Source organism: Paroedura picta, chromosome 3, assembly GCF_049243985.1.
Source record: "Paroedura picta isolate Pp20150507F chromosome 3, Ppicta_v3.0, whole genome shotgun sequence".
NCBI classification, from domain to species: Eukaryota; Metazoa; Chordata; class Lepidosauria; order Squamata; family Gekkonidae; genus Paroedura; species Paroedura picta.
Genome location: NC_135371.1, coordinates 160672754 through 160698707, shown reverse-complemented (window position 1 = coordinate 160698707; position 25954 = coordinate 160672754). Strand labels below are relative to the sequence as shown.

The window sequence follows — 25954 nt, the reverse complement described above, 5'->3', positions numbered from 1 at the left end:
GCGCGCACACACACACAACCAAGCCAAGGCCTCCCAAGCAAAGATATAGGCGCATCCAGAGAGTTTTCCCAGGGTCACTTGCTGGAGAAGGACTGGTCAGGGTTCCTTTAAAAGGGGAGGGGAGGGACAGAGCGTGTCCCTCGGTGGCTGGACTGGAGTGCTTTGCAACCTGTGGCCCACGCAGCAGGCAGGACCATCCCCAGCAGGTTAGGAGTCGGGCTTCTTCTTGGTTTACTTTCCCCTGTCGTGTGGGTTTGCAACTCCTCCGGGGAAATACTGGTCCCCCTTCCTCACTGCCCCTCTTGCGGTAGATTGGCCGGTGGATGGGGGGTGGGAGGGGAGGGAGATCATTTCTACTCTAGATGATTCAGCTTGAAGTCCCTGTCTGTTTGCCCAGAAGTAAGTCTAACAGAATTCAGAGATGCTTGCTTCTTAATAAGTGTGCCTCTTTACTTAATTCATACACCCTACACATACACACACACACACAAATACTACACTAAGGAGGATGATCCAAAAGGCTTGGCCACAAGAAGGAAGGACAGGTTCAAACCAGCCCTTCTTCACCCATCCCAAGTGAGACAACCTGGAATTCTGCAAATGATGTTTTACACTTACCATCCCAAAAATCCTTGACTATGCTAAGTAAAGTTCAGGAAGCAATGCAACTAACAGGCTGAGGCATAGCGCCTCTAAGCCATGGATTTCGAGGCTTTCCAGAGCCACTGGCTTCCCCAAGCGGGTCTGGATTACACCCACTGAGTGTGTAATTCGGACCCATTTAAAATCAGTGCCAATTCTGCTTTGACTTGAATGAGATTTAGATTCCTCCCCTAATCTGTAGCCCCAAGTCAATTACATTCTCCTGGCCTGCCTCTCCCTCCCCCCTTATCATAGATGCTGAAATGATTCACTTAATGGATATCAAGATGGGGGGGGGGGAGAAATCAAAGGCCAGTAAAGGTCCCCTTCAGATCCCCACATACACACATAGCCTCCCCCCACCACCACTACTATTGAACAATACTAGTCCTGAAAACAGTTGGAAATGCAGACATGAATGACCACTGCAAAGGAACTAGCCTGGCTAAGTAAGAATTTAGGCCACAACACTGAAGGGCAAGAGGGTTGAAACACCATGGAAATCAGTAGGGGTAACCCGGATCAAATCCCTTCACTTCAGAATCGCTCCATTTTGGAGGGGCTGTTATAATATTTACAGGATACAACTGCAGGCCTCTTGAAACAAGCTTCTATCAGAGACAGGTACGGTTCAAGCACAATCCTTTCCACTAGGAAATGGGGACAGATTTTGTCCTAGAAAACCTCTTTCTATCTGATTTATCTATCTATCTATCTATCTATCTATCTATCTATCTATCTATCTATCTATCTATCTATCTATCTATCTATCTATCTATCTATCTATCTATCTATCTATCTATCTATCTATCTATCTATCTATCCACAGAGTCCCCAATGCACACACAGGGAGAAACACGGTAGTCTCTTTGCAAACACTTCTATACTCCTCCCAGCCACCCTTCCTGCTTCCCCTAGGGAAGTAAACAAATCCTGATTCGCTACAATTTCTTCCCATCACATCTACAGCAGTCTCAGTGCTAGCAATACATCCAAAGCTCAGAATTGGGGATGGGGGGGGGGGCACTTTAACTAAAGCTTACTTAAATTTGCAGAAGATGAAACACAGGGGAGTAAAGGAAACCTCCATTTCTAAAAAATAAGATTACTGGCATGCAAAGGGAAGAATATTAAAAATGCACCCTGATTTACATGGAAGGAGGCACAACGGCAGGGTTATTTTCATTAAAGGCCACACACCTTTGATACAACCGAGGCCTTCCAGTAGACTCAGAGGGCTGGAGCATATTTTCCCCCATCTTGTGATGTCACAGGGTACAAAGGGCACCTTCCCTAAACCCAGTGGCAAATTGGCTCCTGATTCACTGACACATGGAAGGTGTCTTAAATTTAACCAACAGCCTGCCCATTTCTTAGGAATTAGTGCCATTTCCTAACCGCCCCCCTCCCAGCCCCAGCAAGAAGAGAAGGGGGGGAAAAAAAGCAAAATAACTCACCAGCCATTCCAAAGTCAATCTGTGTTCACACTCACGGGTTTTATTGAACAAGGGGACTTTTTCACAGATAACACTAAAACTCTTTTTTTTTTTTATTGCAAGTTTACAATGATCATGTAAAATCAGTCCAAAAAACACAAGAACCACGACGAGGAAAAAAACCCCATCCCCCTTCAAAAAAAATGTCTAGCTATTGACTTCTTTCCTTACAACTTTCTCCTTCGCTTTCCCTTCCTCGCTCTCTCTTTCAAGCTCACATTTAAATAAATCGTAAGTTCCTCTGCTACTTCTAGCTCCTGTGCTGTTTGGTTGCAAACCCCCCCCCCCTTTATTGTTTTGGAAAACCTCACCCCACATTCATTTTTTTTAAAGAAAGAAATAAAAGGGCCCATTCCCCTTTTTTGTGTTGTTTTGTTCTCCATTTGTAAACGCACAGGGCAAAATAGCTACATTCTTTCCTTGCCTGTGTAATTATTAGCATATGCCCCAATATTCATCTAAAACAGAACATTTAAGCTTTCCCCCCCCCCAAACACACACAACACACACTCACACATACGCACACGTCCATTCCATCCCTCCTCTCCTTCCCTTTAAAAAATAAATAAAACCCTGAAAATGGCATTTTTAAAAAGAAAAGAAAATACCAGAAGGTCCTTCACCTGGCCTCTCATGCTAAGAATACATGCACCATAAGCGTGAGAAGACCTCTTTCTTTTGTGTGTGTGTCCCCCCCCCCTCTTTTTTAATATATATACGCACGGGAGGGGGGGGAAATAACCCTACGAGGGAGAGAGAAAGAAGAAAAAAAAAAGAACCAAAATATATAGATATATATTAGATTCTATAAATAATCAGAGTCAATTTTTGTTGGGAGGGGTTGGTTGGTTGGTTGGTTGGTTTCTGTTTTTGTTTGTTTGTTTCTGTTTTGTTTATAACCTCGTAATATCCTCTGCTCGTGGGTCCTGAGATGAGCTTTGCGAGTGCTCTTCGCTGGCCCCCGGGTTGGAAGAAGCAGCCGTCGCGGCCATGGAGCCGGTGGAAGAATTGCTCGGAGCCGTGGATCGCACTTTGGTATTGGGCAGCCGGTGGTCTTTTTTCCACTTCATCCGCCGGTTCTGAAACCAGATCTTGATCTGTCTCTCCGAGAGACACAAGGAATGGGCGATCTCGATGCGCCTCCGCCGCGTCAGGTATCTGTTATAGTGGAATTCTTTCTCCAGTTCCAAGACCTGCTGTCGGGTGTAGGCAGTCCTGGACCGCTTGGGCTCGCCTCCATTGTAATTCGGGTTCACTGGGGAGGGGGAGAAAAAGACACACACACACACCAGAGATTCGCGTGAATACAGGAAGCCAGAGGAGAGAGAGAGAGAGAGAGAGAGAGAAGCCAGGCGGAGAAGCAGGGCGAGAGAGGCGCACACCGAGAGAAAGAGAGCTCTCCAGTGGCTCAAGAGAAGGGGGAGAGCCAGAGAGGGGAGGCAGCGGGAGAAAAGCGAGAGCGAAGTCATCAGCTAAATGGGTTATAAAGAACCCGAGACTTTCTCTTCTAATAAGAAGGGGTTTCCCTGGCTTGGAAAGAGCCTGAATTATTTATGCACCCCTCGCCAAGCCTTCGGAGTTTCACACATACATAACAGGGAGCGAACCACATGGCTGGGGCTGCCCAGACTAGCTCGGCTATAAAATTTATGGTGGGTGTAATTACCCACTCGGAGTCGTAAATCCCGCTCAATTGTGCTAACCCGGGAGCCTCTCGCGGAAGGCGCAGGAGGAGACGAGGGAGAGAAGGAGCGAGAGGCAGCCAGGGAGAGGGAGAGGGAGTGTGGCGGCCGAGAGCGAGGGGTCTGGAGAGCCATGGGTGCTGGGGAGGTCGGGCTGGGTGGGGGGGGAGGGGGGGGAGAGAAGGCGAGAAAGAGCTGAGCCAGAGCGCGACGGGGGGAAAGTTGCCTACCCGTGCTGACGTGGATTTTTTTCATCCAGGGGTAGACTACGGGCTGCTTGGTGGCCGTGCCGCTGGGATGCTCGGGGGTCTGCTGGTTGCAGGGCGGCGGGGCCGGGGCCGGCGAGGCGGCCGCGCTGGAGAGAGCCGTTTGGTCACAGAGCTGCGGGGCTTTCTCGGGGAGGTGGTGGCCTCCGGGCGGCGGTCCATGGCCCCTCTGGTGCGCCGGGGGGTTGCCGGGACCTTGGAGGCTGGCGCAGCTGTACTGGCGCTCGGGGTAGCTGGGTCGCGGTGGCGGTGGCGGAGGAGGAGGAGGAGGAGGTGGAGGGTACAGGTCCTGGTGGTGATGCTGGAAACTGGGCTCCCTGGTCCGGCTGTAATATTCCGGACTGTGGTCTGGGATGTAATTATTTTGCGAATATTCTTCGCATGGAGGAAATTTCGGATCGATGTAGTTAGAGTCCATCAAATACGAGCTCATGATCATTAATTTCTGGAGTGGAAAATAATTTTTCTCGCTTTGTCGTTTTTCTGCTCCATAAAACCCTCCTACTAGCTGGCGACCCCGTAAAGTTAGTTTCACCATGTGACTCTTTGCGCCAATCACGCCCGCCGAGCGAGTCCCCGGATAAGGAACCAAAAGCTTATTCAAAATGTAGCCAATTTGTGTGTGTGCGAGAGAGCGCGAGGGCGCGCGCGCGTGCATGTGCGTGTGCGCGCACCAGTGTCTCGGGGTGTGGGGGTGCGAGGGAGGGAGGGAGAAGGAGAGAAAGTGTGTCTTGTGTTCTGGTGGTTGTTTGTGAGAACCCTTGGATGTTGGGAGCCAAAGAGCTGGGGGGAAGGGAAGGAGAGCAAGAGCCTTTTTCTCTGTCTCCCTCCCTGCCCCCCCCCCCCTTTGATCACAAGCGCACAACAGAGCATCACGCAAGGACACCGAGGCAGGGGGGAGAAGGAGAGGAAGAGTCAGGGTGAGCCGCCCCGCCCCCGCCCCTTCCAGGTAGGCAGGGATTCCTCTCGTGTCGAGACCCACGAGTGCACTGCTCCCTTCTCAGGAGGATCGCTGGGCGCCACAGAGGAAGAAGCAGGCTTCAGATAAAATAAAATTTAAAATAAAATAAAATTAAAAAAAAAAATCCAAAGGTTTCTTTCACCTTAAAAGAAAAAAACTGGCTAGAGATAGAGGTGCCTCCCCCCTCCCTCACCCACACAGGGCAGGATTCGAGGGACTGTCTGCAGAACTGTCCTCTCTCTCTCACACACACACACACACACAAACACACGCACAAATACACCCACACACTAGAAGAGAGTTCAATGTTTGGAGGGGAGACAAAGGAGGCCGGTTACCTGGGAGGAGAGGGGGGAGGGGAGGGGATATGCAAATCACCTTGGCGTCATTTGGAGTTCTCTGGGAGAAAAGATCCTCAACCTCTGCTTAAGGGCGAGCTGGTTTGGGGGGAGAGGAGCTGGTGGAGTTGGGAATGAAAGCAGGGCACCCCTCGCCCAGACAGATGGCAGGATCCCCCCTCCCTTCTCACCATTTGGGATGGGGGGGTTAAAAAGAAAGGCGATGAGTTATCTCAAAAAAAGATAAAGAAGTCTGCTTAGCCCTGGAAGTTCTTGCTGTGCCCCCCCCCCCCAAGAACCTCACAGGTGCCCAGTCCTGTGAGCAGGCAGAAAAGGAGGGAAGATGGTTTCCCCACCAGGACCATTTCCTCAGGAGAGGCAACTCTGATGACCCCCTTCCCTCTCCCTGGCAACCGCACATTCGCGGGGAGGTATGTTAAAAATGCATTCCAGAACCTCGGACTTCCTGGTGAATCAGGGATAGTGGGCAGGAGAAATGCCAGGGCAAAGTAAAAGAAGGTAATCTCAATCTCCCCCTCCCCTCCTGTGCCAGCATAAACAGACCCCTGGGTAGGCGGAGGAAGCTGAGCTGCGAGGGAAGGGACCCTTTGAAAAGAGCGCCCGGGATGGCGACCTGCAGGGGGTTTCTCTATCGCTTGCATTAAGGAGATGGGGCACCGGGAGTCGGATTAATCCCTCGTACGGCTTGATAACAATTATAGTTGAAAATCATAGCTTGCAGGGCATTGCCATATTTTACTTGATAACAATAAAAGTGACACATAAAGTTAACTGTTTATGTTTTATTTATTAGACTAAATGTGCCAGCGGTGTCGGAGGCTCTGGGCTGGTTGTAACAGTTTTTATGGGGCTGTAAAACGCCATAAATCAGTCACTTGGAATGGTTAGGTCTCTCCCTCTCTCTCTCTCTCTCCCTCTCTGGCAAAGGCTTGTGCGAGCTTGCCTTTGCGGTTGCTCCTCTTCCTTCTTTCCAAGAAAAGTCATAATTACGATTTTTTTGGTAATGAGCAGGAGCACCCTATGCCTCCCCCCCCCCCTCTTTAAAAAAATCTCCTTCATTTACGATGGAAGGGAGTCCTTTCTCTATATCTGGCCGGCCTTTTAGGAGTTTATTTTTAATAGAAAGAAAAGAAAACAACAACTAACACACACACCCCAGCTCAGATATTTGTGACTTTAATTACAACATCTGCAACTGGAGGGAGGGGGATAAAAGCCAGCAGAAAGCTAACAAGGCTCTGGCGTCATCCATATACCCCCCAAGAGACGAATCTGTGATTGAGATCCGGCCCACACGGATTCGACTCTACAGGGTACATATAAATGACCGGGAGAATTTGGCCTTTGTGAGCCCGAGAGGAGGGGGGGGACAGCCCTTTCCTCTCCCCCAAGAGATGTCCTCAAGCGTTTGTTCTGGAAGGGGAGGGGGCGTTCTCTTTTTCAAAAGTTGTCCAGCCAGTTAAGCTGTTTCCAGGGAAGGCGTGCAAAGTTGCATGTTTTGGGTGGATTCCTACAGTATTAAGACAGGACCTCTGGTTAGGAGTCGGGCCTTGGAAGACCACCTCCCATGGATGCCTCGTATTGGGCTGTTGGGCAAAGGTGGTGCACCCCCCTCCCCTTGACTAACTTTACCCTTACTCCTTTGTATTGGGGGGGGGGAGTTAATTCACAATCCCTAATTCTAGGGCTCGGGTCTGTGATCTTGCTACTGGTGGACTGATTGAGCCAAGAGGAAGGAAAGAACGAGGAGGAGGGGCTTAGCCCAACCAGAGCAGAAAGGATCCCGTAGGCCAAACATAGATGGGAGCAGAGAAAAGTGAGATCTTCTCCCCACCCCCACCCCCACACACACATACACACAGTCTCACACTTCATAACTTGCGCTTCTTTAGCCACACCTCTCTCTCTCTCTCTCTCTCTCTCTCTCTCTCTCTCTCTCTCTCTCTCTCTCTCTGCCCCTTCGGCTCCTTCTAGAGGGGAGGGGTTCTCTCCTTTCTCTTTTCGTCATTTGGCGGGCAAACTAGGGTGCCCGCTGGTGTTAATGAAGCCGTTGCACTGAACGAAGCCGCTTCCTTCTGCAGTTTCGTCTTCAAAAGCGAAGCCATTAACACATCCATCCATATTTAAGCACATGCCTCATTGTTTAAAGGGGAGAGCGAGAGAGTTTCCCCGTTGCCTGTATTGTTGCTGCATCCTCCGAGATTACCCTGGCTGCTGCTGCTGCTGCTGCTGCGACTGCTACAGCCTTTGCAGACTTCAGTTTCTACGATTCTGGGCCATTTCTAGCTGTTTTTATGGGGGTATAAAATGCCATGAATCAGTCATTAGCCTGGAACGGTTAGGTCTTCCCCTCCCTCCCCTCCCCTCCCCTGCTCTCTCGCTCTCTCTCTCTCTCTCTCCCTCCTATCCCCCCCCCCTCTCAGGATGTGTGAGCCTGACTTGGAAGCCCCCTCTTTCTAGAAATAATTGCGGGGTTACAACTAGCAGCATCTTCTTGGGCGCTTCCTACTTGTATAGCGCTTTTCTCGTTTGCGTCAATGCTCAGCAGCTATCTCCTTGTCCCACCTGGACACACGCTGCAGCTTCCCCTCCCCCACTGCCCCCAGCCAAGGCTCGAAGTGAAATGTACTGTTCACCTATAAGGTGCCCCTGGACAACTTGTTTTATTTTAGAAGTGTTTGGCCATAGATGGATTGGGACCATTGGCACATGGCAAAGAAGAAGGAAGGAAGGAAGGAAGGAAGGAAGGAAGGAAGGAAGGAAGGAAGGAAGGAAGGAAGGAAGGAAGGAAGTCTCTGGTTTTAAATGTATTTCCTAATGTGTCCTACATGAATTCAAGTAGGACTGTTTTTAAGAAGATATGTTTAGGACAGCACCACAAAACTGGACAACCAGTTGTCCAGTTGTTACATAACAATTCCTGGTTATGAGAGCAATACTGATAAAACAATCCTGGTTATTTCAACAAACTGATGACTACCCTTTTAATTTTTTAAAAAACATAATAATGGAAGGGAAAACAGCTTTGTCATCCTGGAACCCAATTCCTTGGCAATTGCCCCACTGTCCAGCAATCTCCAATGAAGCTCCAGGAATACATATTTACTTCAGAGCCTTTCTCACTGGACTCGGTGGGATTAAGCTCTTGGTAAACGTGTATGAGGTCAGGGCTAAACACGTGCATATTTACTCACAAGTAAGCTGAATACAATGTGCCTTCCTCCCAAACAGGCGTATAAAAGGGTTGTTTCTTGAACCATGTCCACCCCTCTGTGCGTCTGGACAGACACACAGGCTACCCCAAAGGGGGTTGAAATTAACCACTTCCTCGTTCATTTCAATTAATTCCCAAGTCTTATTTTTATTATTATCCCGAGTCGGTTTTATTTTTATTATAATATATATTATATAATGTACAATATTTATTAAAAGGTGCTGTTTTCTAAAGTTGAATTTTCATCAAAAGATCTATCCCCCCCCCCACCAAAAAAAAAGTCTGGCGTCCTTAACTGTTTGGAACGATTTCCTTTTATTGTCTGTATATCAAAGAAGGCCCCAAGGACTGGTGGGGAAAAAAAATTAGGGGGCAGAAATCCCTTTTGTCTCTAAAGCGTCGTCCCTCCCGCCTCTCTCCCACTGGCCTCAGTTTCTCCCAATCCGCAGAACAATGTCCAAAAAAGAAAAGGGGAAAAAAAAAGAATTTGTGTTTGTTTCTGTTGGATTGTTTGTGTGTGTGTGTGTGTCTTCCTCCTAAGTGACAACAGCAGAGAAACACTTGCATCAAATATATTTCTGGCCTTTATTTCCTATCCTGGCCAGGAGTCGGGTTGCGACCGTGTGTATCTATCTGGTTACCATTTTCAGGACCATTTCAGAGTACAAAGCGCCTCCTTGACAGTACTGAAGAAAAATAAGCGCTCATTGTCCCTGCGGATTCATTGTGAAAGCTATTACCATACTGACCGCTTGGTAACCTACACCTCTAGCCATTTGCAATCTGTGCATCTTGGTGAGAGAGAGAGAAGAGAGAAGACAGAGAGAGAGAGCACTAGGAAGAAGAAGTACCTATTCTCCCAGGCTTTGCTATTTCAGGGTTTAGGACTCATCATAGTTATAATATAATACTAATACTAATGATCATGCATCCTTCCGACCCTCCCTTTTGCCATGTGAACTGTTTCCTAGTTAAGGTGACACACAATCACCCGACAACAAGAGAAGGGGAGGGGGACACAAAACAACCCGTCCTTCATAGCTAAAATCCAGGGGCGTCATGTAAAGAGGGCAAATCCCCCCCCCTCCAGTATTTCAGACCACACGTGATTAGTCCTCAAGTACCGATATCTTTGACTATTTTTTTTAAAAAATCAATTAGTCAACAAATTATACAATATGCTGGGCAGGGAAGGGAGATGTAATCTTGAATGCACCCAAGAGGAGGTCTTTGAACATTGCAGTGAATCCTGAGCGCTTTGAAGGATGTTGTTCCCCAAATCCTGCTAAATTTTTACCATTGACTTCAGTGGCTGGATTGTATACTTTCTCTGTAAAGATGGCTCTTCTAATTGGGGGGGAGGGCTATTTTCTCTACAAATAACACTGCTAATATCATTATACAGTTAACAATTACATCTTTCTTTCTTTCTTTCTTTCTTTCTTTCTTTCTTTCTTTCTTTCTTTCTTTCTTTCTTTCTTTCTTTCTTTCTTTCTTTCTTTCTTTCTTCACTTGTAAGCACCCAGGGCCACCAAAACAGGTTTGTTGTAGGGGTTTTTTTTCCCCTTTCCCCCCTTTCCTCGTCCCCCACCACGCAAAGAGACAGGTCTAATTTATGCAAAGAAATATGCAAATGTTTAATTGATTTTTCCTTAAATCTGTTGTCACTAAAAGTAATGAGTCGGCACAAAACGATTTGAATAACCAAAGCATGTCATCAGAAGTAACACACACACACACACAAAACCCCAAACGAACAACACATTTTTCTTTTTTAGCCTCTCCAGAAGCTAAAGTCGTGTAAATATTTATCCCACGGTTTTAAAGCACCGAAGACTCATTCTTCCTGTTTGTTAAAGAAGGAAACATATATATGCAAACAATTTTCTCTTTCTCTCCGAAGGCCCCCCCCCTTGGCCGCGTCTACCCCCCCTTCCCTCTCCCAGGAATTCAATTTTCTTCAAATCTCGTTGAAAGTGGCTTTTTAAAAAGTGGGCGCATTTTAATATTGCTTAGACGGCGTGCCCTGAATTTCACCTCAACTGTTTGACTTGATCCAATAGGTCACTGCCAAGGAGTTATTGATGGGGAACCTCCATTGATATTTGTCTCCTCGCAAATGGCCCTTAGATCTTCTAGCGAGTTCAATAACTAGTTATAATGTAGAAGGGAAAAAATGAAGCCCAAAGGCAAACAAATATGATGTTTCATTTTTATGCTAGAGAAATAGTTGTTGTTGTCCCCCCTCTTTCCTCCCCCTCCTTCTTCACCCCCTCTTTCCTTACCCCCAATCCCACCTTTTTCACCGGCTCAGAACAAACAAATTAGGGGGGGGATTCTGGTTTGGGTGAAAGAGTTCCCCCTGGCCCCCTCCTCTTTCTCTCCCACCCTTTCAACTGAAGCCACAGCCTCGAACCCATATTGCAAATCTCCTCTCTTTATTTATTTATTTGAGGACTAATCGAGGGACCTCCGTTCATGAACTCTTCAAGGCTGATCTAGTGGGCCGTCCAAACAATAATTTTCAGCTGGGTAGGAATCAGGTTGTCTTTACTTTTAAAATAAAAAGTTTTCTCTCTCTCTAACTATCAATAGATTGCAGTGCTGAATCTGGGAAGGATGGGGGTTGAATTAAGAAGGCAAGGTGGTCTCCTATCTTTTACAGATACCATGTATGTCTTTTTTATTCTAAAAAAAAAATTAAAGATGGGCAAAGCATCCAACTCTATTAAAATGCTAATTTGAATGCAAATATTGGGGAGGGGGGAGTTGAAAGGAAACAAAGAAAACATCCGTTTTCTTTTACTTTCCCCGTGGTTCTATTTGCATGGCTGCCTCTGCTCGAACTCCCTGTCCTTCTTAAGGGGTTGTTTGTAATTATACGCAACATGTATATATACATACTATTTTATACCTTTATTTCTGGGTTCCCTCATGTTTGGATCTGGTGGTTGTTCACCTAGTCATTGGAGACTGAAAATTTTGGGAAAATCTGTGTGTGTTTTTTAAAGTGCTTTTTCAGATAAAGATGCCAAAATCTGCTGGAGAGAGAGAGAGAAGGGGAGGACCACCACAATTGCCTGCCTTATAAATATCTTGAATTAGTCCCAGAAACAGGAGCATAGCTTCAGAGGAAGACAGTGTCTTGATGCAAAGGAAGATTAGGGGGAGGGGGAAACTATAAGAAAAAATGAACACAGAAATTTAAAAAAGGACAGAATGCTTCTTGGCTGTCCACCACAACGTCCACTGAGAAGTTGTTCAAAGTGGGCTGGAAAGATATTGCTTTCAGTAGTCCTCAATAAAATGTCTTTGGATTTAGGATGCCATTTAGGATGCCCCATTCCTAATCCAGTCATCACATCCTTGGAGGTGGAGGTGGGAGAGGAGGACATGGGGTTACAAGGCCTATTGGTTGGCCTTGTTTCGTGTTCGTTTTAAATCTGATTTGTCGCTTGAAGGAAATCCTGGAGGCCAGAGGTCTCTGTGAGAGAGTAGCCAAGGCAATGTTTGCACTAAAGAGGCAGGAATATTGACGGGGGGGGGGGGGAGTTAGGACATGTCTCTTAGTGGTAGAGCAACACAAGCAATAGAGTATTTCATGTTGCTAGTGATGCTGAGAAATGGAGTTATATTTCCCTGTGTCTCATGGCTGACTCTCAAGACTGAGTTACACTCACGTCCATATCACATCCTGCATGTGGACGTGTGAACTGCCTCCCTATGAAAAACGGCTGTGTTTTTAGGAAAGGTCGACAGCTTTTGTCTGTCATCTCTTGGTGTTGGGATCCTTCAAAGATCAACAGGCAAGTAGGCACACGCCAGGATCCACCTGCCAACCACCTGGAAGGTCACCTTTTAGCATCTTTCCTCCCCATTGGGACCCAACTTGATTCCAAGCACTGTCCGATTTTTCTTCAACTCCCCGGTTTATTACAGGAGTCTTATTGCATTAAAATGCTTCCATAGTTGGGTGGCACGCATCTATTAAACGGTGTCCCCGAATTAACTGCTACAACCCTGGTCAAATGGGATGGCCCAGGCTTCTCAATTTGAGGGGGGGGAGTACTTGATTGATCCTACACAGAGTTAGACCAGATTAAGGCCACCAAAACCAAGGGCCTTGGAGTGGGGTAGCTCTGCCTAGGGCTGAGCTGTGGAAATGTGAAATGAGAGGCCAGTCTTTACGTGGTCCATCGGGAAGCCAGCAAAACTGCCCAGCTATCCATACCCTCTAGCGGGTTCAACAATGGCCGAAGAGGAATTGGGAAGGGGAATCACACGGGAGATGGGGACAATGGGCGCTGCTCCCAGGCCCGAAATAACCTTTCAGGCAAGACGCCCTTTGGAACCAGGTGCGTGGAAACACACGCAGTCCAAGCCATCGCCCCCCCCCCGCCCGCCCTCAAGATAATCGCTGTCTCTTGTTTTGTTTTTTTTGGGGGGGTTGTTTTTTAATGTGCCAAGATCTGTTCTTTTGGAAGGCATTTTCTTCCTCTATGTTGACGTGCAAGAAGAAATCCACCGTTTTCAAGGATTTTATTTGGGCACTTCCAAGTACATACAGATAGATGTGTACCTATAACATCTATACACGTTTGCCTGCAGACGGAATATATCCTTGCACCCTATGAGTATCCTGACTGCTCAGTCGGTCTCTCTCGCCCCTCCCCACAAACACACACACACAAAGTGTGATATAGATATAGATATAGATATAGATATAGATATAGATATAGATATAGATATAGATATAGATATAGATATAGATATAGATATAGATATAGATATAGATATAGATATAGATATAGATATAGATATAGATATAGATATAGATATATTGCTTTCCCAGGCACATACATATCTCAGTGTAAATAAATACTGTTGGAAACTGACAAGCCGACAGGATGGGGGGGGGGGAGAAATGTGTCTAGATGTGCTTCTTTCCTACCCGCCCCCACCCCCACACCATATGTCAGATTTTATTGGCTGTATTTAGTTATTCTCATTACTTCTATGGACAGTCGAGGGTGGGGGGGGGAGGAATTGAATGATTTGTGAACAGGGCGCCCGGCATTTTTTAAGGATCTCCATTCATGTATTGGCGAAGGAGTCCTTTCCACGGAGATCTACCCACCCCGCAAAGGTATCAGGGGTGGGCTGTAGGCTCTGCAAGCAGGTTTCCTTGGCAAGGGAGAGAGCCAGTTGGGCTGCCGAAAATTCCTTCCCTTTTTCTCGTGACAGTCTGAGCTTTCTACCTAATTTGCCGTTCTGATCTACTCAGCACTGATTTCCCTCCCCCCCCCCCCCAAAAAGAAAAACAACCAGCACAAAGAAAAGGTTTTAAGGAAAAACATATTCGTCATTGTCTAGGAAGATCCTCCTAATTGCCTTGTAATATCAAATGCGTCTTGGAATCTGTTGGAGAAAGGGTGCGGGGGGGGGGGAGCCAAAACAACCCCACCAAACCATCCAGTGAGTTATGTTTAGAGTCTGGGAAGAACGGCGCTTTGTGCTTAAAGAGGAGCCTAGTTATTTGCAGTGTTTATTTTTTTTCCCACCAGGGTACTCTCAGTTTAATCTTTCACAGTGTAATAAACTATTATCTTAGTTAATCCCAAAGGTGAATCCATCAAAACCTTTTAATAAAACGTTTATTAGTTCCAGCATGTCTGCGAAGGCCGTAAACTGTAAGTACAGTGCAGCAGGCGGAACTTAAAAAAGAAACTTGGGCCGATGGGCGGTGAAGGGGGGGGGAGGCTTCATTTAAAAGAGGGGGGGGCGTGTAAATATCTCCCAGCTGAGCTTGGGAAGGACCATTCTTACAGCGTGTGTCAGTTCCAGTGGTAATTAGCCAGGACCACGGAAGCCAAAGAAGCTCCAAGTAGGACAAGAGAAACGGCAGGAATAATATGCAGGGGTAGTCAACCTGTGGTCCTCCAGATGTCCATGGACTACAATTCCCATGACCCCCTGCCAGCAAACGCTGGCAGGGGCTCATGGGAATTGTAGTCCATGGACATCTGGAGGACCACAGGTTGACTACCCCTGAAGGACGGAACCAGGCCTCCTGGATGGGGACCGTCCTCATAAGGCCTCCCGTGGCATGTTTGGGAACTGGGAGGGGACCCTGGAGGAGATCTGATGCTTTTTCAAGGGAAGGCTCTCCACCGGTAGCTTGGCCTTCCCGCCCCTTCCCCCCCCCATGCTGGAGGGATAGAAAAGTGGACAACTAGAACATCCACAAGCATCCCTTAGGAGACAAGAATGACACCGTGAGAAAAAAAAATAGTCCCGTGGGTGGAAGGATCCCCAAGCAGAATGACAGTCGCGATGATGTAACTGTAAACCTCTCGTCTGCTCTTGAGCCATCCGGTTGGAATCTATGTCTGCGGAATGCTATTCCGTGTAAATCTGTCACGAAACGCGCTGCATAAACCACTTGCTCCGCTGGCACAACGTGAACCAGCAACTTCGCTTTATCATCAGCCTGATAAAAGAATTCATTTCGACAGCTCGGCCTCCCTCCCAAACTGAAGAGCACAGGTGCAAAACGCCAGGCTGTCCGGAGCAGGTAAACGGATTGCCCTAGATCCGCCGAGAGCCTTGGAATAGTAGAAGAGGAGGCAAGACAACCACAGCAGAGAAGGGACCCAGTTTGGTTTAATTTAAACCGCTGGCTGAAGCAGTGGTGTTTGATAGGAGACCCCCCCCCACCCACACACACACACACACTAGTAGCTATCCAACAGATCTGGGACACACACACTTATATACCAGAAAAACGAGGGTAAGAGCTCCTGTCAGGCCTTTTGCCTAGATAGATAGATAGATAGATAGATAGATAGATAGATAGATAGATAGATAGATAGATAGATAGATAGATAGATAGATAGATAGATAGACAGACAGACAGACAGACAGACAGACAGACAGACAGACAGACAGACAGACAGACGGGGGGGGCAAGCCTGCCGGACTTCCTGAAATGACCACATTCAACTCAGGCCCACAAATGACCCCCAAGTAGCTGCGTTGTCAACCTCTTTATTTTCTTCCTTTAAACATAATATAACCAGGTGTAGGGAATAACTCTTTACTAACCCACTGTGCTCTTGGCGGTGCTTGTGTCAAGGGAGATTTGCCTCTCCTTACTCCGAGGAGGGAAGCAGATTTACAGCGTGGGTCCGCGTGTGGGTGTTTCTGTTTCTGTTTTGGGAGCAACAGACCTCCCGAGGCGATATTCCTGAATGGATTTGGTCCTGGGGGTTGGTTTCCCTCGCTGCTCTGCTGTTGCGTCAGAGAAGGGGAGGTTGAAGGGGAAAGTTCCCCTTTCCCTTGCTGATCGCAGCGAACTCTCTCCTAAGGCGCCATCGAGGAAGAGAACGAGAATCCCCCACCCCAAGCTGCGCGCGGCCTCCGCCTCCTCGCAGCCTCTCTCCTCCAAGAAGCGGGTGTGTGGGGTGGGGTGGGTTGCACCGGCTCTTAAGGTCCTGCTCGGTGTCTCTGTTTGAGTTGTTGTGTTGAATGCGAAATTTACTGTCCTGAGGACGCAGCCTAGTCCGCCTGGCGCATCCATCTTTCCCTACTTTGAGGGGGCTCTTCCAACCCTATTACTGGTAGCCTCAGAGAAGGCGAAAACTGCAAATAAACTTCTCTCGGAACCCAGGCAAGGGGGAGGGGGTCGTTGAAAGCCAAGACGAGGGCAATCTTTCCCCACCACCAGAGCGCCGAGGGAGTTTATGGCACCCACCCACCCACCCTCCTCTTCTTCCTTCTCCCCCCCCCTTTCATCTTTTCACAGGCACCTTTGAGGAAAAGAAGGGCTGGTCGAGCGGTGGCATTTACAACCCGCCAGCCGCCCCTTCCTCCAGCCCCCACTTCCTGGGATTAGACAGATCAAACCGGACACCTACCGGCGTTTACGACCCCCTCCCTTTCCTGCCTGGAAAGGAATCCTGTAATAAAAGTCTAGCCACCCGGCCCCATTGAGTGGAGAGGGGCATGTAGGATAGCACACCACCTGGTGAGACACGAAGGGGGGAAGGGGAGGGCTAGGATAATTCTAGGGAAAGGGGGGGGGAATGTGGTTTTTGAAAGTTAAGATTCCTGCAATACTGCCCCCCCCACTGCCCCTCCCCCCCGAACAAGCAAGAGAGAATTTCCTGCCTACAGGGAGGGCTAGACGAGCGCCTTGGCCGGAGACATCCTTCAGAGGTTTCCTAAATCTCCTGCAAATGCTTGTCGATTACATTACAGTTCATGTTACTGTTACTGTTTATGTTACAAACGCTGATCTTGCCTGGGACAGAAAATAAATACTAAGGTCAACAGTAGTGACTCGCTCCCCCCCTCCCACGTGACTGATCCGTCCTTGGGACAGGCATGGGGAGAGATCAGTACTTGTCAGGAAATTCCAGGCGCAGCCTTATTAATAGCTACACAGATATACACATACGTCTGCAAGCATCTTGTAAGCGTCTACGTGTACATACACAAGAATGTAGATAGATGCGGTGCTATAATATACACTTGGATAGAGAAGGGAGAAGGGACAGGATATAGCTTGTTAGTTTTTGTCTCCTGTCAATTATCCCTCCCCCTAGGCTGCAAAAAAAAAAAAAGAAATTAACAAATCATGGAGGGAAATGAGACCCATGCATGCATGGGTGGATGGTTCGCTTTTTTCTCCCAATCTGGCAAGCATGGTAGTGTTTGTGTTGTTGAGCCTTGGGTCAGGAGGTTTGTGGGGCAGCGTTTCGCCCCTGAAGTCTAAAATGCCACCAAGGACAGCGGGGAGGGCGCCACCTGTTTACCCTCCTGTTGGGGGGTGGGGGTGGGGGGGTAGTTAAGAGGGAGATCTGGTGGGGGAGCCAGAAACTGCAAGTCAAGCAAGCCACAATCATACAAAAATCGATAGCTGGGAATTCAACTCTTGACCGAATGGAAACGCCATTTGATAGAGCAGCTCTTTCAGAGGTGGATCATAAATCAATACAACCAACGCATCAGTCAATCAAAGCCGTTTACGCAGACGCAAGATATATATACTCCTTTTATTTATCCTGTCCTTAAAGAGAAAGAGATAAAATCTAATATATGCAGCCATCTTTCCCCACCTTGCCAGGGGAAAGGCCGCCGAGATGTAACGGGAACCAACAAACTTGGTGCAAACCGCCAAACCGGCTTAACCCCCTCGGTCCCTCCAACGCGTCCCTGACTTTTCGCCAAGATCCCTCAACCTGCTACAATATTTTGGACATTTTCAAACACCCCCCCCCCCCCGCGCAGATTCATTACTATTCTCAATGGGTTTCTTGGAGAAGAGGATTCCTCGGCGTTCTAATGTATAAAGCGCCCAGGGGAGACATCCAAGCAGAACTCCATTCACAAGATCCGCCGGTCGCAACGCCGGAGACAAGGAGGCGATTTGGCCACGAAGCGAGCGAGTTCAAACGCATCAAGAAACCAGCATCCCCCCCCCCCCCGCCGCCGCCCCTGCAAAGCACACACACATACAAACCACTTTAAATGTCTCCTTAGTGATAAGATCCAGAGTGTAATAAAGCTCTTTTCTCGCACAAAATAAAACCAGGGTGGGAGTGGCGGGGAAAGCCCCTTCCAGGACAAGAGATTTGCCTGCCTGTTGGCGGAGGCAAATATTTGCCGGGGTTTATGCGCTTGCGTAACTTTGCGACGCCCAAAAGAACAAGGATCCTGAGGCCCTCCAGGCCGTCGGCAGATTTACCCAGAAGAGGCAGGGCTGATCCTGCGGGAACGCCGCTTCCTTTGACAGTTTGCGTCTCAGCATTTTTATTTGTATTTTTGTAACAACAGAGTTGCAAAATTCATGCATCGTGGGAAGGAGGGAGGGAGAGAGGGAGGGAAAGGAACTGGGTAGTTGCCCAAAAGCGAAAGTTCCCGTCCTTCTCCAATCCCGCCCCCTCGGATTGGGGCTGCGCTCCTCCACCTTGTCTGGCGGTAAGGTCCGGCAAGGTTCATCAGCTACCCTCGCTTCAAAGGGCCACAAAACCTACGTCCCTCCCGTCTCGGGCCGCCATCGCTTGCAATACGATTCCCGGATAAGCATGGAGAGCGCGATTTCTGGACCCTGGCGCTTTGGACACGGGGCGCGGCCTACGGATCGCACTTGGCGAACTGCGTCCAGCTCCCCGGAGCTCCTGCAAGCCGGTTTGGCAGGAAGATTCCAGCCTTGCCCCTGCCAAGCGTCTAGTGCTGGTAGAGTTCTCCGGCTACCGAACTGGGAGGAAGAACTCTGGGTAAATTCATTCATTCTTCTGTTCTCTCTTTTGGATCCAATCCAATTGAGAGTCAACATACCTACAAAGGCAGATCAACCCAGGAAAAGGTCACCTGGCTTTTCATAACCTAGATAGCTGTTTTCTTTCTTTCTTTCTTTCTTTCTTTCTTTCTTTCTTTCTTTCTTTCTTTCTTTCTTTCTTTCTTTCTTTCTTTCTTTCTTTCTTTCTTTCTTTCTGCACCTCACAGATCCTGCTGACTTTTCTAACTCGCTGGTTGTTGTTTTTTTTCCCCCCAGGTATCACACAGCCGAATTCCCCTCCCCCTTTGTACCGTGCTGGTTTGTAATAGAACCCTCTCCCCCCACACCCACACCAAATCATTCACAAGGAATTTTCAGGAGAATGCCAATGAATTACAAATATTTCCAATGAAAGAGCACAAGACGAATCGTTAAGCGTGATGATCTATCCTCTCTACCTGTAGCGGAACATAGGCTGTATTTATGGTTCATTTTAAAAGAGTGAGGGGGGGGAGAGGATATTTCCACATTGATACAATTTTAAAGTCAAAAATAAAATATCAAGCTTGGACTAATTAAATTCGACTAGATTGCGTGCTGGTGGGGGGTGAGGATGGTAATGTGGCAGACCTGGGTAAATGTCACATTGCCTCTGTCAGTCAAAATATGTTCTCCTCTATTTGGCTTTTGGATACATAGATCATTGCCTATGTGTGATTTCCTCTTCTGGAGTGGAGGGCTGGGAATCACATGGTCCCAGTCTGGGCATGCTCCCAGTCAATCTAGAAATAAGTTTTGATATCACACAAGGGCACAAATCTTCTAACTACCTTTCCATCTTGCGGGGGAAGAAAGGTCAGTAAAAAAAAAAAATCAGCCACCCCCAAATATCCATTATGAGGAAACCAAACAAAACCAAACCCCAAGAAACAATAGAGTGAATTGATGGGGGAAGGAGACTCCAAACTTGCCATAATCATAACTCCTCAAAGTAATTGTCCCCATTGTATAGATGGAATGCTTTGCGAGAGAGTTTTCCAGGATGTGCATGAGCTTTTCTCGGCCTGTGTCAGTAATAAGTGAACTGGAAACCAAAGTGAAAGTCTCTAGGTACAGATAGATAAGAATATAGATCTATAGATCTTTTTGGCTATCAGCAAGGAGGATATTGGCATCTGATCATAATCAAGGTCCATCTAGTCCAGCATTCTGTTTCCAACTAGGTCTCCCAAGAGCCACCAGTAGGACACAGATGTGCTGCGATGAAGACAGGGATTTCTACCCTATACCTTGATCTGACCTCTTGAATCTCTGGTTTCTCCATCTCACTGTGGGCTTCCCTGGCCACAGAAACTGGACTCATTGCTTTTTGTGACAACTTTTCCTAAGCAAAGCTTTCTCCTTGCATGCATGCATGCATGCAGAGAGCATGGAATTCTTGAGCACCCTACATGGGAGAAACACCCAGGTTTAGGAGCATTTTGGATGCCCAGCAATGGAATCGTTCTCCACAGGGAACCACACTCCATATTCAGCCCAGCTTCATGGGGCTCACCGCACAAGAGCAGTGAGAGAAACACCCAGTTCAGCTAATGGTAAAGGTGCTCAGCTCTTGCCTAGTCAAAATGCCTTGGGGCAATGCTGGGATTTCTCCCGACCAGAGTACAAGTGTTGGGTGACAGGATTCAGCAGTGACATGTCCAGAAGGTAGATTCAAGTGGGTAGCTTTGTCCAGAACAGTGAAATGTCCATTGTACCCCTGTTGCATGGGCTACAGCCATCTTCCACTACAATGGTGTTGTGGAGGATCTTTTTAAAAAAAATGTCTGGGGGTAGGCATTGCCAGTTGCCTTTTCTGTAGTATGCTTCACAGCCAACTCCTTCTAAAGGACCAATACCTGGGGTACCGCCTCCCTGAAAGCCAGCTTGGGGTAGTGGTTAAGAGCGGTGGCCTGTAGTCTGGAGAGCAAGGTTGGATTCCCCACTCCTCCTCCACATGCCGCTAACTGGGTGACCCTGGGCTAGTCACAATCCTGTTACAGCTGCTCTCATAGTGCAGCTATGTCAGAGCTCTCTCAGCCTTACCTACCTTAGAGGGTGTCTGTTGTGGGGAGAGGAAGGAAAGCTGATTGTAAGGCAGTGTGAGATTCCTTTGAGTAAGGAAAAATGGGGGCCTAAAAAAACACTCTTCTACAAATCCAAGTCCCCTTTATCTCCTCCCTCTCCCCATTGTCTAGATATATCCTACTGTCTGTTGACTCATTCCAGGAAGATTGTGCACCCAGATGTCCTTCCCCACCTCCACCCCCATGAGTGGACTCAAGCGTGGCATGGGCTTTCCCCCAGGAGGGCTCAAACTTCAGATTGCCCCCCTCGAAATGGAGAAAAGCAAGACGGTGCTGGCTAATCATTCCCCCCCCCTCCTTCCAAGGGTTCAGAGGATTAGAAGGGGCTTCCAAAGGCATTTTGGGTGGTCAGCTGTGTAAGGAGTTCCCTTACTACCATTTGAAATACAGTTAAGACCGAGAACTGCAGGAGGCTTTCATGTTTAATTCTTCTTTCCTTCCTTCCTTCTCCAAATGATGGAAACGCATCTGTGAAAATCTCCGCCCGGAGAAACAAGGACTTGCCTCGCTTCAGTTCACAAGACATTTCTGGTAAACAAAACAATTGCAATGGGTGCTCTGTGCGTAATACAGATTGCTGCTATGTTCCGTGCTACAGGAGTAGTCAAACTGCGGCCCTCCAGATGCCCATGGACTACAATCCCCATGAGCCCCTGCCAGCAAATGCTGGCAGGGGCTCATGGGAATTGTAGTCCATGGACATCTGGAGGGCCGCAGTTTGACTACATCTGCCGTGCTAAATACTGAAGTAGGCACAGAGAAGGGTCTTGTTTTTAGACCTCTGGGTGACTAAAATAACCCAAGAACTCTGGAGAATTCTCCCATTTAGCCAGCTGAAATGTTGTGGCAATACATAGAAAGTGTGTAAAAAAAAAAATCACCATTTCCACCACAGGCAAAATTTTACAGTAGACAAACCCTACAGTAGACAGCAGGTGTATGTAGTTATGTACGTGTGTATGCCTGCAGCAGACACAAAGTACACGCACAGATTCAGTCTCTGGAAACATTCTGAAAGCACGGTTCTGCTAGGTGGAAGGACATGAGTGGTTAACCTTCTTGATCTCTCAGCCAGTGCAAATCAAATCAGGGGGAAATAACCATCAATTAGTCTCCAGGAAAGGTATGGGTAAGCTAGAAAGGGCAATGTGTATCTTCTTTTTGTAGGTGTGTGACCTTTTCCTCCAGAGCTCCCTTTCTGCCTTTCCTGCTGACTGAACAGCTGGAGTCCACAGCCCATTATAAATGGTTGGTTTTGCCCATGTTTAAGGTCCTCTCTTACACATGTTTATTCAAAAGTACCTCCCAACCATTCCCAGTGGCTTTTACTTTCAAATAAGCGCGCTGAAGCTGGCAGCCTTGCATGCACCCACACCCTCCTTCTGCAACCAAAGTCCTTTAGCTGAGAGTCAAAGCGATTCTGCATTCTTGATGGGTCTCATTGTAATGCTGTTTTTCAGGAAGTTCAGGGGTAATAAAAAGGGTGGTGATCCCGGATTCCAGACTTACACCAGCGGACTCTGGGGAGGAGTACGGCCCACAACAGAAGGACGAAACCCCTGGAAGCCCCAAGGTGCTTAATGAAATATATTATCTACAATGGCTCTGTAAGCACTCTAAACAGGCACAATCAAGTCAACTTTCCTTTTCTGAGGTTCACCAAGGGGGCATGATGTAAACTAAAATGGCAAGCTAGACACGCACGGGAAAAGGTTACAGTGCTTTGGGGCAAACTGGTCTGTGAAGAATCCCCCAGAAACTAAACCACAGCACCAAAGGAAGAGTAACTTTTAAAAATACCTCCAGGAAAGGAATACCGATCAGGTTTCCCTAAAGCAGAACCTTCTCCTTCAAGTCCCTGCTGTCCTCCTTGGGGGCTTTCTAGGCCAGTGGGAGGTGTGGCTTGCTGTATTTCTTAGGGCGTGATGGGAAAAGTTTTGTGAACAGCTTATTGGGCGCCTTCAGGAATGAAATCTGATCATCGCCCTTTAAACTGGAAAGCTAGCAATGCAGGGGAGGGGGGCAGTCTCCGAACAGCCATTTTCCCAATGAAGAATACGTAGACACTCAGCATTGTTCTTATAAGGTTCCCCCCTTTTTTTTTCTTTAAATAAAGCAAATCAATTATCCTGCCCTAACATTTACCCCCTTTGTTCCAGGAGACATTTCTCCCCATTCCCCTGAAGATGTGTTTTGCCTTCTGAATGAGGTCCAGCAAGTCCTAGACAACTGTCTACCAGGCCTGTCCTTTCCAGCCACACATCCAAGCACATTTCACAGCTTTGCCTCTCAGTGAATCTTGCAAAAGGCCATCCAGCTGCCCTCCATGTTCCAACCACCCTCAAAACCCTCCTCAACGTCTCAGACCAGCTCAAGAAGACTCCCACTGCTGCATTTCATCCATCCAAGGAAGCAAAAGCTTCCAAACCCATAATGCCTCCAGCCCACGGCACAGTTTCCATATTGCTGGGATAACTCCGCTGACAAGGGGCTGCCTTGTTATCTTTGGGAGAGCCAAAGCAGACAGAGCAATGGCTGAAGAATATGCAGTCCTACTTTTCCAGCTGATTTCAGTGCTGCCTTCCTTGGCAAAGGAAGGACGGTGTGAAAGAGTTGTTATATTAACCCAGGAGCAGCTGGAGCCACTGAACCTGAATCCCAACTGTACTTTGCCTCTGTCTCTCTGTGCTTGCCTGATGGTTTCTGGCCTACGTAAATGGCAAGTGTCATTGCAATACCTCAGCAGTTTTTAGTCAAGGCAGCTCCAGAAGTTCTGTCTGCCTGAATCACTTACCGTGCAGGATGACAAAGAGTGAGAAAGACTCCAGGTTACAACTACTATCAGCTGGGAGGGAAAAGGAGAGCCCAGGGGATGGGGCACCTTGGAAACTATCTGGGTTCTTGTGATAAGATCAGACGGGGCACCAGGCTGCTCCCTACCTGAGCCACATAAAAGTCAATTGGCAGGGTGGGGAGATGAAGGGATAATGGAAGGAAGCTCAGGGATGCATTCCTAACCCCAGCCTTTGCATAAAGCCTTTTGAGTAGGCCAAGGGCTTGACGCCCATCAGGATAAGGCAATAAGGCCACACCATCTTATCACCCGCCCCCATCCACCCACTCCAGCTGCATAGCTGCTGAAACAGAGAGAGAGAGAGTGGGTTGCCCAAGGCCATCGAAGTAGCTTAGGAAGGATGCCTGGCTGGAGTCCAGGACTTGTGGCTCAGGGAGAGTCTTGTAGGTAGGAAAAGGCCTCTTTAATCTCTGCACAGGGCCTGGAGTATTCCTTGGGGCAGTGGTGAGGGGAGGTCAAAGGGAAGGATTTGAGAAGACGGAAGCTACTTTTGGCATTTTGGCTCCCAACTCTACCAAAAACTGTCCTACCAAAAAACCACTCCTCTCTACCAAAAATTGCCCCCCACCTTCGCTTTCCTTTCCCGTCCCTCCACGGGTCTCCTACCGCTTGGCTTGCCTTTAAGGCCTTGTGCCTTTCCGAAGCGGTCTTCCTGAACCCCCCCCCCCCACACACACACCTGCCTGCACTTCCAAGAAGCAAACTTTCCAGCCCACATCCAATGCGCATGCACTTTCCTTCCCAAATACCCCAACACCCCCCCACACACACACACACACATGCAAACACACCCTTTTCTTTTAAAGTCCTCCTGGACCTGAAACTTCTGGGTAGGACTTTTCTCTTTAGAATCAAACACAGCTCTCCTCAACCCGTTCCCCCCCCCCCCATTGCAGAAAGTCTAAAAAGGGGAGAAAGGAGAAAGAATTGGGGGGGGGGAGCCATCTCAGCCTCACCAGTATCAAGAGTGTGCGCTCCTTATCTAATTTCCCCCAAGCCCACTCCCTCGAGGAAGTGAAGGGGGGAGCAGAGGGCTGCTCTTGCTTGCTGACCGAGGGCGAAGCAAGACCGCGGAGTGAGCCAGCCCCCCCCCCCAGCCCCGCCACGCGCACCGCCCCGACGCACAGGCCCCTCGCCCCCTGCCCCCCCCTGACTCAAGGTGCAACTGAATCTCCCCCCCCCCCCGCAACAAAGCTCGAGACCGCGCTGAAAGGGGGGGGGGGAGAGAGAGAGAGAGAGAGGGAGGAAGGGGGGGCACACACAGAAATTAACTTACAGATCTCGCCAGGGATCCATTTGGGGAAGATGTACCTTCCCCAACAGCCGCCGGAGCCGTCGTAATCCGTACTAACTGCCTTGTCCCACCGTCCCAGCATTAAACAGCCCTAGCAGCTGCGATGGTGGACAGTTAAGATTATATATGATGTAAATATATTGTGGGTATGTCAGCTCCCCCAAACCATAAAACTTAGTTTAATGACACCACGTGCTCACCGAGAGCCATTCAGGGCCTTTGCTTTGGGCTATCCACATAAATAACCTTCAAAAGTTTTAAACTACTAAATTCACTTAGAAGCCACGGGTATTTTCGCCTAATGTTCTGAAGGGAAGGGGGGAAAGGCTTGGCTTTTTTTTTTAAGTCCTGGATTATTATTATTTGTTCCCCCCCCCCGATCCTCCCCCCCCCCGTCCTCTGTGTCTCTTTGAAAGCACACAAACATAGGCACTTGAGGTCTTTCGCTCTCTTCCCCCCCCCCCCCTCCCGCTCCCTTCCTTTCTTGTTTGGAGGCCTTTTTTTAAAAGTCCCCACTGTGTTGACACGGATGACAGTGAAGGTAAGCGATGTTTCATTTCCTTCTTGACTTTGCGAGAGTTCTTTTTAAGGAAGGCGGGGGCTTGGAAAGCAGGCCAAAAGAAAGCGGGGAGGGGGGGGGGGGCGAGGGAGTGAACGCCGAAAAGCCAACGACAAGCCCAACAACCCAATTATTAATCAGTCCTGAGAAATTACTTTTTAAAAAGACAGGGATAGAGGTCCAAATAGTCCCGCGTTGTTCGCTGGATAAACCAATAAT

General features: G+C 48.2%; 2 protein-coding genes and 1 long non-coding RNA gene across 11 annotated transcripts in view; 1 reads left to right on the top strand and 2 right to left on the bottom strand.

The window, feature by feature from the left end:
* LOC143833348 (homeobox protein Hox-D3-like) overlaps positions 1–25954 on the bottom strand; it is a 146937-nt gene that overhangs the window by 97109 nt on the left and 23874 nt on the right. For 2 of the 9 annotated variants that reach the window (XR_013229615.1, XR_013229610.1), the window contains exon 1: positions 25159–25279. The exons of 4 other annotated variants lie outside the window; for them this stretch is intronic. The gene's annotated coding sequence lies outside the window, so the exon portion shown is untranslated. Of the gene's footprint in view, positions 1–25158; positions 25305–25954 lie in introns of those variants that run through there. 3 more of the 9 variants (XR_013229609.1, XR_013229614.1, XM_077329054.1) reach the window with 3 other exon arrangements.
* Positions 2901–7240, bottom strand: HOXC4 (homeobox C4). Its single transcript, XM_077329052.1, has 2 exons — positions 4051–7240; positions 2901–3393 (listed from the first exon to the last, which is right to left on the bottom strand). The coding sequence occupies exons 1-2, from the start codon at positions 4742–4744 to the stop codon at positions 3032–3034; spliced, it is 1056 nt and encodes a 351-aa protein (XP_077185167.1). The 5' UTR covers positions 4745–7240; the 3' UTR covers positions 2901–3031.
* LOC143833345 (uncharacterized) lies at positions 20882–24761 on the top strand. The gene is made up of 3 exons (XR_013229600.1): positions 20882–21559; positions 22489–22601; positions 23188–24761. It is a non-coding gene; the product is annotated as an uncharacterized LOC143833345 (long non-coding RNA).